Raw genomic sequence first — 14,364 nt, 5'->3', positions numbered from 1 at the left:
CTGATCCAGCTCATGGCCACCAGGAAAACTCAGATCCGCATCTACTGACCGGTTTACCGAGATGATTACGCAGTGAGATGGCCAGGAATCAGCTCCCCCTACAGGTCTCTGTGCTCATTGCTGCTGCTGCTGCTGTTTAAGATCTGGGTGCAGTGATTTTGTGACCCACTTGTCCATTGCAATTAGAACCAATTGGAATTTATCAGAACTAATTACAGCCACATGTTTTGCCCCAGGTTAAATAAATAGTTAAAATAACCCAAATTAAAATTTACCTTTTCCTTCCAAAGCTTGGAATATCAAATGTCTGTCCAGTTTGCAGACAATAAGTTATACATTAAATAACTGTTAAATGCCCAAATGTTAATGATTACTATTCAAATTCTGCACAGGTTTTTACAATGTTCACATCCATACCCAGACTTTTTGTCTAAAAACTTGATGTGCTAATATAAAATGAAATAATTCAAACTACAGTATTTTCCACTATGAGTGGAAAATGAGCAAAATATATTCTGTTAAATGCCTAAATCCCTGTGAAATATGAGGTAGTTTTATCCTGGATTTGAGTACAACTTTGGTTTGGTTACACTGTGGTGAATTATTACTCAGCTTTGCATAACAGACCTATGTGCCGAAGCCTGGTTTAGATCTTTTCTAAGAATGTACATGAGGCCGCATTTACACTTGGTTTTTAAAATGTGACCTGGACAATCTGAGTACAAGTGGACAATGATTGTGATGCAATCACTAAATGCACATGCCAATGTGGTCTGTGACACATTTGACCACATATCTTCCGTGGTATAGACATTTTTGCGTCCAGAAAAGTCCCCAAGGACGCCACAATAATTGTGCTCTTTGTGGCAGAAGTGACGTAGGCAGTAATGTAATCTGAACCCAAGCAGTCAGCAGGCACCTTGGAGATGCATGACAGACACAGGTGTGAGCGACCATGTCTCAGCTGTCCACTTGGTGGTCCAGTCACCAAAGACGCATGTAAAGCCAAGTGTAAACAGTCGCCTTTAAGTTTCTAACTGCAGAAGCTTATCATATTTTGTCCCGCTTTCACCCGCATCTTATAAGTCTCGTGCCCCTAACGTTCGCAAACTTATTTGACTATGCTTATTTTCAGGTTACGAATAAAGACAAACCTGTAGCTGAAACAGACAGGTTAATTCAGTGTATAATAGTTAAAAACGACGTTTTTCACGTAATACTTATACCTATAGGTATAATTTGCTTGCAAAAACTTTTGCAATAACAGGTCACAAATCTGCACAAACAAAATCCACATATTTTTGTTTTTTCGTTTTTTATTGCACTTGTCGCTTTTGATTTGCTTGCAGTTGCAGTGAACGTCGGTGTTGTCCGGTCCATTGAAACTGAACACGTGGCGTTTTTGTCCTGAAGTGCCAGACTTGTGCCGAGTGTGGAGTGTGATAGCACTTTGTTGCATTTTTTTCTAGGTGGTTGTCATTGTGGCTCTATACAGTGGAAAAGAACTGCCAAATATCCGATTCGGCTTACTTAGACCGACAGTTCTATATTCATCTTTCCTTAAGCAGACACTTACATCCTCAGGTGTTAAAGATTTTTGTGCTGGCTCTGTCATCATTAGCTAGCCGCTCACGAGAGTGACGAGGGACTTTCAAAATGCCAATACCCTTCTAAAACGTCCAAGACAGGCCAACTATATGATGACCAAATTAGGCATAGCAGCCTATTTTTCGTTTATTCACTGAAGTTTTTAATGCAACGAACAACAATAACATAAATAAAATGTATTTATTTAAATTGTTTTTGCATTACTCCCTTAGTCACTTATATTCTCCTGCCCCCGCATTCGAAAATAAGAAGTTTACATTAACACAACAGCATTTTTCATTCTATAAAGCAAATTGGCTACGCATTTTCAAACAAGATGTTTGAGGTTCACACCTGTGCAGCAAGGGCGTAGTTTTGGTTTCGTCTGTCAGCACCGGTAAGGAGCAAACCAGCCCCGATCATCTCCGCCTCCCTAGTTTCATACTTTACTCCCATAATATTGACAGGAACATGTCCCTACCCCCATGGCCAAATCTACGCCCTTAGGTACAGGGGCCAACGACAGGTATCGGTTCGGACTACGATCGAGAGTCATGTGTATGTTAACTTAGTGTAGGGAATAATACTCAGGGACCTGAAAATACATCCGTGTAATTCCTTGCAGTAACCACATAAAAAAGCAATACTCGTTAAAACATTTCTTATCGTTATTTAAACATAAAATAAGCGACATTTTTCTCAATTCGCTGAATATACATTTTTTATTATTACTACAGGCGATTCTTTTAATTAAAACGTCGGAAGGATGACAGATCAAAGCAGGATTCTAATAAAAGGAGGGAAAGTTGTAAACGAGGATTGCTCAGTAATCAGCGACGTCTACATTGAAGATGGGCTAATTAAAGACATCGGATTAAACCTTCAGGTTCCTGCCGGGGTGAGAGTAATTGATGCAACGGATAAGCTTGTCATGCCGGGCGGTATCGACACCCACACGCACATGGAGCTGGAATTCATGAGCAGTAAAACCGCGGACGATTTTTACACTGGAACCAAGGTGCAGTATTTTGCTTTTGAAGTGATGGGCTTAATAATAAAAATAATAGTGTGAAATGTAGAGTTATTTTACAATAGTACACGCGTGTAAATGTGTGTGTGTGTGTGTGGGGGGGGGTGACCTTTGAATACAGTAGATGAATATTGGTAAAATGGGACAAAGGGTACAGGGCAAACAATTATATGTTTGGTACTCTAAATCTTTATGCCTCTGTAGTCTATTAACTTAAGCTAAGTTCTTGAGCTTTCATTAATACTTTTATGTTTTAATATTTATAATTAGGATAATATTTTAAAAGTGAGAGATAAAGTAAAGTTTCAGAAATTGTCCCAGTTCACCAATATCCTCCCTATGTTTTTAATAGCTGTAGAAGTGTTGGCTGGTTCTAGGCCTCCCCAGTCCTGCTTTTCCTGTGATTATAACTCAAGCAGCAGCCTTTGTCGCTGCTGAATCAAGCCTTTTCTTATTTTTGCAGGCTGCCCTGGCTGGTGGTACGACCATGATCATGGACTTTGTCATCCCCAGCAAGGGCGCCTCTCTGCTCCAAGCCTATGAAAACTGGAGGTCCAGTGCAGACTCCAAAGTCTGCTGCGACTATTCCCTGCACGTGGCCGTGACCTGGTGGGCGGACACGGTGGGGCACAACGGACGCCAGTTTGCAGGACAAATTCCAGTGTCCGCGAGACTTTTGGACACCCTTTGTTATTGTAAATTAATGTAAATGTCAGACACCCTACAAGTTGTAAGATAGAATTTAACACTTCTGAGATAGCTGCCTCACATTCTACATGAGCTGAAATGTTCAGACATAAATCAAACGACTTGGTGTTACTTCTGGGGAAGCCAGAGTTTCAGACCTTTAATGAAGTTCAGTTGACTGAATCCCAACACCGCTGACACTAGATGTCCTGTGTAGCAATACTTATTGGTGTGGAATCACAAATTAATGTAGCACTACTCTACATTTACGAGGCTGTTTTTTTTAACTGGTTCCAGGTGAAAAGAGAAATGGAGTCTCTGGTTCGAGAAAAAGGCATCAATTCCTTCAAGATGTTCATGGCCTACAAAGACGTCTACATGATCCAGGACCACGAGTTGTATGCTGCCTTCTCTGCCTGCAGAGATCTCGGCGCCATTGCTCAGATTCACGCAGAGCACGGAGATTTGATAGCAGAGGTGCGTCTGTGTGTGTGTGTGTGTGTGTGTGTATGCTCGTGTGCGTGCACCGTGCGATGGGTTGGCGCCTCATCCTGGCTTGTTCTGCTGTGATAGGCTCTGGACAGAACCCCCACCACCTTATTTAGGACATGCAGGTACGGAAAAGGGATGGTATTTGATGGGGACTATGGACAGGATGACTGAAGACACCTGCAAGACAGCGGCCATTTGCTGCAGGCAGGACAAACAAGACATGTAACTCTCTTGGGTGAGCTCCCCTTAAGGCATTCATGCGTATTGGGTCAGGTTCTCAGAAGCAGCTACACATCAGCTGATGCTGGAGAAAGAACCACCCAGTCAGCATGTCTGTAATGTCTACATAAGATCTACGCTGGACCAAAGACCAGCAGACATCAAGGACCAAGACTGAAAGATGGTGCACTTCTCTGTCACACTTGCCCATGTTTGTCTGTTGCTCCCATAAGCATCACCATGACGATGCTAAAGAGTGGTGTTGAAGTTGCATGCCATGGTGGGCTACACTTCATTTGCTGACGTCAACACTTGATTGACACATCATTGATCCAGTTATGTTTTGTCTGCTGTTCCATGGGGCATTCTGTCTGGTCTTTATTTTGTCATGCCCTTCTAAAGCAGTCTGCCTACACCGTAAATCCTGATGGCATATCAATCGCTCCTCTCTTATTTTTGCTTTGGGAACCAGCACTGTGACCTCACACATCCAGGGTTGCGGGTTTGACTTCAGAGTTTGTATGTCTTCCCTGTGTTTGTTTGGGTTTTATCTGTATTTTCTAGTGCCTTCCCACAGTGTAAAGACATGTGTGAGGCGGATCTGTGTCTATAGATTGCCTTGGTTGTATGAATTGTTTGTCTCATTGGTCACCACTAGAGGGTAGCAAGTATGCATGTCTATGTAGATATCGTAGGTACAAATGTTATGTTTGTGGATTATATTTGGTATTTAATTCATTGAATATTTGGTACAAATGATAATTTGTCTTATATGTGATTTGTAATTTACATTTTTTTAAACAATATTGGGGGCATCCTTAAGCCTAAATGCTTTAATATATTCATTCATGATTGATTTACATTAACTGTAGGTATTATTCATACACTTGATGATACCTCCCATGTCTTGTGTATCATTAGGTTAGTTGAAAACGGGAAATGTGATTGGTCAGTTCAGTTGTGTGGGAATGAGGATACATCTGAACGTGATTGGTCAGTTCAGTTGTGTGGGAATGAGGATACATCTGAACGTGATTGGTCAGTTCAGTTGTGTGGGAATGAGGATACATCTGAACGTGATTGGTCAGTTCAGTTGGGTCTGAATGGGAATGTGCCTGAATATGACTGATCTTTTCAGTTGTGTGGGAATGAAATGAAATGATCCTTTATTTGCCATTTGCACAATTACGAGAACAGGTACATGGCAATGATTCTTTTTGTCAGCCCCATCTTGCTCCCCATGAGACACACAGACATATATGCAGGTGAGAGCAGGCTTGGGGTGAGAGTACAGGCTAGCGTTCAGTGTCCCTGCAGCTGAGAGGTTAAGGGCCCTGCTCAAGGGCCCACAGACATGTGACTATTCTGCCCGAGGCCGGGACTCGAGTCACAGACACAGAGGTACTCGCCACCCCCAGTGAATGAGGATTTGTCTGAATCTGATTGGTCAGGTTTTGTGTTTGAATGGGAACTGGCTGGTTTTAGCTTAAAGGTTTGTATGGGGAGGCTCTGGAGCAGATGGGTGGTGTGTTTTTCGTGAGCGAACCACAAATTATTTTAATACATTATTCCAAGGAAATGTGCTAAAAGGCAGTCAGGATTCCACTCATCCAAGCCTTTCTTCTCTGAAGCACTCGGCCATGATCTAATTTTCATCGTCGTTTATTGATGTAGAAGAGCCCTGTAGAGTAGCTGATGTAGTAGAGCCTGTCATACAAGGTTGCACATGTTCAATGCAAGTGTCCATTTGTGATGCAGGGGGCAAAGAGGATGCTCTCCCTGGGCATCACGGGGCCCGAGGGCCATGAAATGTGCCGTCCCGAGGAGGTGGAGGCCGAGGCCACGCAGCGGGCAGCTACTATCGCTCACGCCACCAACTGCCCACTGTATGTGGTGCACGTCATGAGCAAGTCCGCCGCGAAGGTGGTGCGCCACGCACGGCAGCAAGGTGACACAGACGACAAAGCATGCGGGGGGGGGGGGGGGGGCACTCTGAACCTTCTTCCACTGACCAAGACCCGACTGAGACATTTTCTGTCCCCTAGGTTGGGTCGTGTTTGGAGAGCCCATAGCGGCCGGGCTGGGCACAGACGGCACACACTACTGGCACCAAGATTGGGCTCACGCGGCGGGCTTCGTCATGGGCCCACCCCTGAGACCGGATCCCAGCACCCCCGGGTACCTTATGGATCTGCTGGCCAAGTATGTCCCGCAGTGGCTCCACACTGCCACTGATGGAGAAACAGTGCAATGTCAATAAAAAAAGTTCAAAAGACTATTTCAGTAAATACGTGCATTTAAGGGTACATTTATCCCCATTTCAGAAGCTTCCATTCTTCTGGTACAATGAAATGTCATTTAATGTGGCACTTACTGTAGCAGACAGGCTGGTTTCCACAGTTGGAACCGACAGTCCCCCCATCCAGTGACAGAGTCAGCATTTTCAGCCCAGTGACACTAGCTGTTCCTTTCACCCCTGCTTGTTTCCCCTTAGCAGTTGAGCAATACTGTAAGTGCACAAGCTCGTCGTCTCACCCACGCTGATGGTGTGACCGGTGCCTCCCCTCCAGTGACGACCTCAGCGTCACCGGCACCGATAACTGCACCTTCTCCATCTGCCAGAAGGCACTGGGCAAGGATGACTTCACCAAGATTCCCAACGGTGTCAACGGTGTGGAAGACCGGATGTCGGTCATCTGGGAAAAGGGCGTGGTCAGTCTCTGCATCCTTCGAATGAGTCTTATAGCCATGGGCCCTTCTGGGTTCTGTGTGTTTTGAGGAGGATATTAATTTGTTGTGATGTCAGTGGGACACATGAAGATTCAGATGATCTTTACCTTGAAGCTGAAACGAACTGGGAGTCCATTCTGATCAGTAAAATAGTAAAATGCGTTTAGTTTTCTGGAGATCTGTCAACTGCCACCAGGACTCTGAAACAACTTAGTTAACAAATCGGGTTATGCCATCCATTGGATAGCATATGCATATATTATAGATGTAGGCATACACAACAAATTTCAGGGCATGCAGCGGCAGCCGTGCCAGACGTAGCAAAGCAGCGGTTAGCGCGGGAACCAGGAGGAGCGCCGATAGTCTGCAGTCATTAATATGGAAGTGTGGTCCTTTCAGTGTCCCAGATACTGTGGGAGGGCGAAGGCCCGGTTCACTGGCCTGCAGCAGGCCGCTCTGAGCCCAGGGGCTGCAGGTGAGCTGCTAGCATTTTGCTGAAGGATGTTTGCAGGCCGGAAGATATCATGCTCCCACAAGGAGACAAGTTCAGGCAGAAATAAGCAAACACAGAGTGTATTTTCAGCACTCAGTCTCTGCTCTCAGTTTCATTTCACCCCTTTTGTCTGAAAAGTGCTTCCACCAGATGGAATAATTCCGTTTCAGTGATCTGTTTTGAACCATAAGAAAAGCCAGAGTTTTGCAGACACAGTTAGAATTCTCACTAAGTTTCCTTTGTAATGTCACACGGAAAATCAATTTTCATTCACTGGGGGTTAGGAGGGATGCTGAGACCCAGTGTTTTGTGATGTCACTTCCCCTTAAGCATAGCGGAAAGATGGACGAAAACCGATTTGTGGCAGTTACTAGCAGCAACGCAGCAAAAATATTCAACATTTACCCCCGCAAAGGAAGGATCGACAGAGGTTCAGATGCAGATGTGGTAATTTGGGACCCAAAGAGAATGAGGTAAGACTGTTGCACTGTATGCTAAGCTATTTTTATGTACTTTTTCTTGCAGGATAAGAATAATCAATCTACATTTACATTGTTTTTCTCAAGCAACTAACACGTCCTTCTTAATTGTTTTTGTAATAAAACAGTGGTTTTCTTCTTCCTGGATACTGGTTTTTATGTATATCTGTAGATACATATTTAAAACGAGTCCCAGTGCTTTTCCCTTTCTACAGTCACACTTCACACTATTGTTATTTTTATAAGAAATGGAATTGTTGCAGTACATGTAATACTATGCACTATTTAGAGAAGTTCATTAATGATACTGGACATGTTTATATATACACACAGAAATGCATATTAGTATTATTAGGTAAATGTGTGGGCGGGGCGGGGGCTGTGTTGTGTGCGATGTCAATCCATTTCCCTGTAATAATAATTGTAAAATTCTAACTCGCTGTTAATTGCCATCTCACCCTGGATGCTACTCTTGTTTGCAACAGCAGAGGGAGCTCTCCCCTTGAGTGTACTTACTCATGGGCGTACTGTGCGGCTGGACAGTATGACGCAGAAGTGGGATATGCATGAAAAGCATTAGTACATTTTAAGGATGGTGGACCTCTACACTGCGCACTGCTGCTTCACGTAGGTCTTATGTCACACTTCCTACGACAATAAGGACAAATTGCACATAGAGCAAACCAGACTGGCGGTCTTAGCAAGATTTAGACTAAAAATATGCCTGATAGCCGTATAAGCACTTTTAACAAACCGTGCTCATAATAATGTGAAAAGTCACTTATGCAGTGTCTGAATGCGCGTGCATGCGCGTGGTTAGTGCCCCGCACGTACGGCCACGAGGTGCAGTGATCCTTCTGCTGATCGTCCCAGCTTCACTTCACCGTTTTCCTGTCTTTATCCGTCAAACACACCGAGGCAGTGAGTGTATCTTCCCCGAAACGCTCACACTGCGGCAGTGCGGATGCAGCAAGCCTCCTATGCGGTGTCCATCTGAATTAAACCTTTCGTGACGCTATGAAATTTACAAAATATTAAAATTACATTAACCATCTACATTTATTCTTGTAACAAACGTATTGAAAATGACGGAACAGTAGCGTCAGCTTCCTTATTGCATTTTATCCTACTCTGAACATACGGAAATCAGTTAGCGTTTTTTATTATTATATAAGTCGCTTATAACAGAAGTATGACCAATACCTTATTGATATATTTCTTTAACGTGTTACATTTTTATGGAGACTACGCTCATTGTACTTCGCCTTTTCATTTTCTTAACAGCGTGGTACAGATAGTAACTTTAATGATATTACGCTGCTAGTTAAAGCATCATCCCCAAGATATTCTGTCGTTTAATGATGCACAAACTTGCTCAGTCTGGTGTATCTAAAGGTCCGAACGGAGGATTATTGCTCCCGTGTTCCGGAGCCGGGTACCATCCAGGCAGCGTCCGTCCCGACCGGCGCGGCTGTGCCGCTTGTATCATGCAGGGCTTAGCGAGGCCCTTTGTGACAGTAACCGCCTTACCTTTACAGTATAGCGCATTTAGACTGAGTCATCCTCTGACCACCAGTTATAACACTTAATGGATATGCACTGTGAAATTTCCCCATGAAACTTGCAGACTTTACTCTGTTGGTGTTACTGTGAACTGGTGCTGAGGGTGAGATTAAATATTTAAACTTAGCAAAAAAAACAAACAAAAAACGAATCTTTCTCGCTGTCCATGGTGTAATACTTTTGAGTTGACTTATGTAAACGATATGTAAATTACATATAGCAGTTAATATTGTTCAGTCTCTTTTTCGAAAGGTGGAGAATGAATCTTGCATTGCATAGTGTTGAGACTTGCAATGCCACCAAGTGCAGAAATTGATTAAGGTGTAGCTTTAAATTAACTGGCTGCCTTTAGCTACTGTCATCCACTGGCAAGATATTGAGCCGCACTGAATAATCCATAATGTGGGATGGCTAGAAATGGCAAAGAACAGCAGTTCATTTTTAAGGCTGTGTAAGTAGATCAAGAAGTACAGTGCGGTATTTTTCCGGCACTCAGTGTTTGAAGTAATTGCATCTCAGAGGAAATTTCTCCCTCGTTTCCCTGTGACATTTTTCAGATATTTTGTGTCATGCTTCGAAAATGCGCACACTCACACACAGCCATTGCACCGGGACTCATTTATTTTGATTCAGGACTGTCCTTCTTGCGTAATGGCCGTGTTTCTGCAGCAGTGTGAGCTTTCCTGACGCATAAAACTTACGGGAAGGCCCCGATGGACGCCGCGTCCTTGTTGTAGTAAGCAGTATCTGCTCCTTAAGGAATTTAGAAGCATCATTTCAAAGTGAAAAATAATCTTCAGCAATATAAAAGTGACGCGTGTGACCAGTATAGTAAAAATGTGTGTACTTTTCGATACACCATTTAATAGTGCTGCAGGGTTAACCAACTCTCACGCATCTGGTGTGACACTCACTCTCACACAACAAATCTTACGGCAAATCAGAATTATTCCATTATAAACCTAAAATAACCCACATCAAAAGCTTTGGGGCAGTTTGTAAACCCGACAGACTAGTTGGCAACCCTGTCGCCGATTGTTCGTGCAGGACTTGCAACTGCAGTAGTGCTGCGCCTAAAATCACAAGGTTCCTCTGTAGGTTCCGCTCTGAATTCACCTGTTACCGCATAAATTACCGCATTTATCAGCTTGTCCCCCACACTGGCAGGACAATTTCAGCTAAGACTCATCACCAGGCGGTGGACTACAACATCTTCGAGGGGATGGTGTGCCATGGTGTTGCCGTGGTGACCGTATCCAGGGGAAAGGTGGTGTATGAGCACGGTGCCTTGCACGTCACACCTGGGGCAGGACGCTTCATCCCTCGCAAGCCCTTCTCCGATTTCGTCTACAAGCGCATAAAGCAGAGAGAGCTGGTAAGACTGGATGAGATCTTAACCCCTTTCTGGTTCGTGCTGTGGGATCCCCCATGATCCTGTCTGTCCTGACCTGGGATTTTGCTGAGGGTAGGCTGATAAGCTGGGCTAGCAACGTTCCGCTAAGGTACGGTCATTTCTGGCTGAGAGCAAACTGTAAAACTCTTTGATGTGTGATCAGACCTTTCATGGTTTCAGAACCTCATTGGTCTCCACATTTGGATTTCAGGGAGAAACACATTCTTCCTATTTCATAGTTCGACAGTAACAGTCGCACAGATAAACTGTCTCATGATCTTAACGTGTTTTTCTGCTGTATGACCTTGGGATTTAAATACAGTGAAATACAGTAAAACACACATTACAGCACAGATTTAGTGAAAAACTTCAACCTGTGACCTGTTCATCAAAAAATGACATCATAATAAAACAATAAACCAGGAATAATACAGTGTTCATTAATATTGCAGAGACAAAATCACAATGTTTGAATGACAAGTTTCTGTTTTGGCCTGTTATGCATCAGTCTCCCCTCCTGCTGCAATTTTATGCAGCGTAAACTGCACTTCCTATAAAGCACTGAACTAGAAGTCACTGTTTTTTTCTGTTATTTAGTTGCTAATTATAGTTCTGGACAGTCTTGTTGTCACGCCCACGTCGCGAAGACAGCTGAAACTAACTACCACCAATTAACAGGCTGTACTCAATACCTCGCACTGTGCTGTTGCCTGTTAATTGGTGGTAGTTAGTTTCAGCTGTCTTCGTGATGTGGATGTGACACTTGTGTAAGAGACGTGTGTTCCCATATTTTTTCCAGTACCTGGGTGTGTCTGGCTGCTCGTCGTCAGTAGCAACAAATCAATCCATTCACCAAACTGCCGTTCCATTTCGGTGAAAAGCTGGATTGCTGGTTCGAGTAACTCCGTGTCGTTCTTGGTTTTCCAGATAAAGACTCCCACGGCAGTGGTCAGAAAGCCGTACGGAGGCGTAGTGGTGGAACTGCCCTCCTAGCCCCAGTGTGTGGGGAGAGACTGCAGCCTCCAGTTACCCTCTCAGGTAAAGTGCTGCTTCAGATACAGCATGCAGGAGAAGGAGACCTGGGCTAGTTCAGTGATGGGGCTGCCCAAGGTTGGCTGTTAGTATGTACTTAAGGTGATGATACACAGGGCATTTTCAGTTGCCAACCAAGTGAGACAAAGGACAACTTGTCTGGATTTGGATGATCGCAAGAAGTTGCTCGCTGCCCATCAAAGTTTTTCAAACAGAAATTTGTTGTCCGATATCAATTTGGAATGTGCCCAAGCAACACTGAGTAGCAACACTACGCAGTAACACTGCACAAAAAGGTTACCTGTATATCGTCACGGTTACGGTTTATTTTCTCCTTACCAGAATCTCATACACACACCAAAGGACACAGACAAATTTCAGTTATTTTAGCGTGGGAAAAATACTTTTTAGAACTTTGTTGTTTTACATCCTGCCTGCGCCCATTGTTCCCGGGATAACATCCGGTCCCCCCCCGTGACCCCAGCTGGGATTCAGCAGTTTCAGAAAATGGATGGATGGATGGATGTCGTTTTACATGCCTATATATTTCCCAGTCTAAAAAGTTGTCCCTTTCTTTTAATTTTCCCCGAAGCTGACACTGGTGTGAATTTTGTTACATTTAATTTGCCAATAGCCACGACCACTGCTGTTATACGTTAAAAAAAGTTGATGAATTTCAGAAGAAGTGTGTGTTCGAGGGACTTTCCTGTGTTCTTGAGAATTACATGTATAAACACTGGTGACAGAATCGTCTAGGATCATCGAGTTCCCGTCAGCTTTTCACCATACGCTGGTCACACGGCAATTATTACATAAACTCATTTTCAGAATGGAGCCTCGTCTAATTACAAAGAGCTCTTCAAGAGGTTTGTTAAGTTGACAATAAAAGTAACATTGACGAAGAGTTTTCCGCACACACTTAATGAAGCGGCTTACCTGGTTGTTTTAATATATTGGCTCCTATACTGTAAATATGTGAAAAATGTGGCTGTCTGTCTGTGCATCTCCTGCGTGACTGAATACAGTCTGCTGACATTCTAGTTAGCTAGCAAATGCACTTAACTAAAACACTTTTAGGCGTTTGTTATTCGACTCTGTGGGAACCCCATTGGAGGACTTTTCTTATTCCTCATTCTCTTTCAGGTGAGCATGAGGACATGTCCAACGAAGCTTTCTTCTACCATTTTGGCAATGCATGTTCTGCTGTGATCTGTGCAATCTCAAGGAATCAAGAGCCTTTTTACTTTACTGACTGATCTTGATTGAATTGATAGAAAAAAAGTCCTGTAGGATTTCTACTTAATAATATATCATCGTCTTTATTAGATATGGCAGCCATCTTGTAGAGCTGTTGATTGGTTGATTCAAACTCATACAATTTAGAGTGGCCAATAGGATTTTTTGTAGGGGCTGGGCGCTGAGTATAAGATTTGAACATTGACTTGCTTCCTTTCTATTTACAATAATCAAAATAAATTCTGTGATTGGTTGGGGAGAACCAAGCTAGGGTAGGTCAGGCCAAAGAGTCAGACTACGCCGTAATACTGCAATCTCTTAAAACATTCAGCTTCTGTCAGGCTCATATATGTTATATCACGCTGAAAGTGCCTTTTTAATCCTGAATGAATTGATTTTGTAATAATTTAAAACTGACTGTCTCTGCTTGGCTGTTCAACTTATTATAATTATATACAATAATACGTTTGCATGGTGCTTCATTTTTAAAAATAAATAAATAAATAATTTTAAATAATTTTAAAGATGTGTATTTCTTGGAAACATTCATCCACCTATTGTCCAACAAATTATCTGGCTCAGGGTACAATGCAAATACTTGGAAACAGGAATTTGTACATTTAATTTTATATATAATTTTCACATGTAATATAGAGAACATCTAAACAAATGATAAAGAAGAATGAAGACAAGTTCAAGATTTATTGTAACAATGAATAAAGATGCAAACTATGAGGAACAAAGACCTAAACTTTCAAGACCCATGACAATCTCAGTTAAGTATGATCTGTTACCCAAATGCTTCTTAAAACAAAGCATTGTTCATTCCGGAGAGCCAGCCTGGAAGATGGAGTCTAATCTTTTTTACCTCATCTTTTAATTAAGACATAAATGCATATTTAACCCTATTTGATATTTACACTCAGCTCCAGCCAAACAGCAGCAGCAATAAGAAGCACTTTGATACTCAGTTGCACTCATTTGCTTCTCGTCATTGAGAGGAATATACTTCAAAATACTTTGCAGTTAATAAACCGTTAAGTTGTTAGTGAAATTCAACAGACCTCCTGTTAAATTACAGTCTTAAGATATTTTATGTACAATTACAATAGAGACAGAAAGTTGTAATTTGAAGGGTGATTTCTGAGACCCGCTAAGATATAAAACATGTTTATGGGGCATCGTACCAGAAGCGTACTGAGGTTTTGTGGGCACGATGTGACAGTGATTTTTGAATTTCATAATATGCCGAGGGGAGATTCAGTTCATTGTTCAATATTGGACGATCTTGTAAAATATGAAACTGGCGCCAGATTAAGGTTTAAAATTTTATTAAATAAGATTGGTTGAGGCCCCTTTTAGCGGAGCCCGCTGGGTTGGGCCTGGGTGACCCTGTACTTGAAAGTGCCCCCGCCCTTTAAGA

At 42.8% G+C, this 14,364-nt stretch overlaps 1 protein-coding gene across 3 annotated transcripts; it reads left to right on the top strand.

Moving 5' to 3' along the window:
• The first annotated feature begins 2,084 nt into the window (after positions 1-2,084).
• On the top strand, positions 2,085-13,448 carry dpys (dihydropyrimidinase). Of its 3 annotated transcripts, XM_049024981.1 has the most exons (10): positions 2,088-2,605; positions 3,081-3,239; positions 3,602-3,781; positions 5,774-5,963; positions 6,061-6,217; positions 6,586-6,727; positions 7,569-7,711; positions 10,448-10,655; positions 11,601-11,711; positions 12,849-13,448. In XM_049024981.1, exons 1-9 carry the CDS (start codon positions 2,354-2,356, stop codon positions 11,664-11,666), a joined length of 1,497 nt encoding a protein of 498 aa, XP_048880938.1. In that variant the 5' UTR covers positions 2,088-2,353; the 3' UTR covers positions 11,667-11,711; positions 12,849-13,448. The 3 variants fall into 3 exon arrangements, 2 of the variants coding, with proteins under 2 accessions (XP_048880939.1, XP_048880938.1); XR_007399630.1 differs by lacking the exons at positions 11,601-11,711; positions 12,849-13,448 and adding an exon at positions 8,203-8,344 and having other exon boundaries at positions 2,085-2,605; positions 10,448-10,580; XM_049024982.1 differs by lacking the exons at positions 11,601-11,711; positions 12,849-13,448 and having other exon boundaries at positions 2,085-2,605; positions 8,203-10,589.
• The last annotated feature ends 916 nt before the right edge of the window (positions 13,449-14,364 follow it).

This window comes from Brienomyrus brachyistius, chromosome 9 (assembly GCF_023856365.1).
Source record: "Brienomyrus brachyistius isolate T26 chromosome 9, BBRACH_0.4, whole genome shotgun sequence".
Taxonomy (NCBI): Eukaryota; Metazoa; Chordata; class Actinopteri; order Osteoglossiformes; family Mormyridae; genus Brienomyrus; species Brienomyrus brachyistius.
This window is presented reverse-complemented; position numbering and strand designations above follow the sequence as displayed.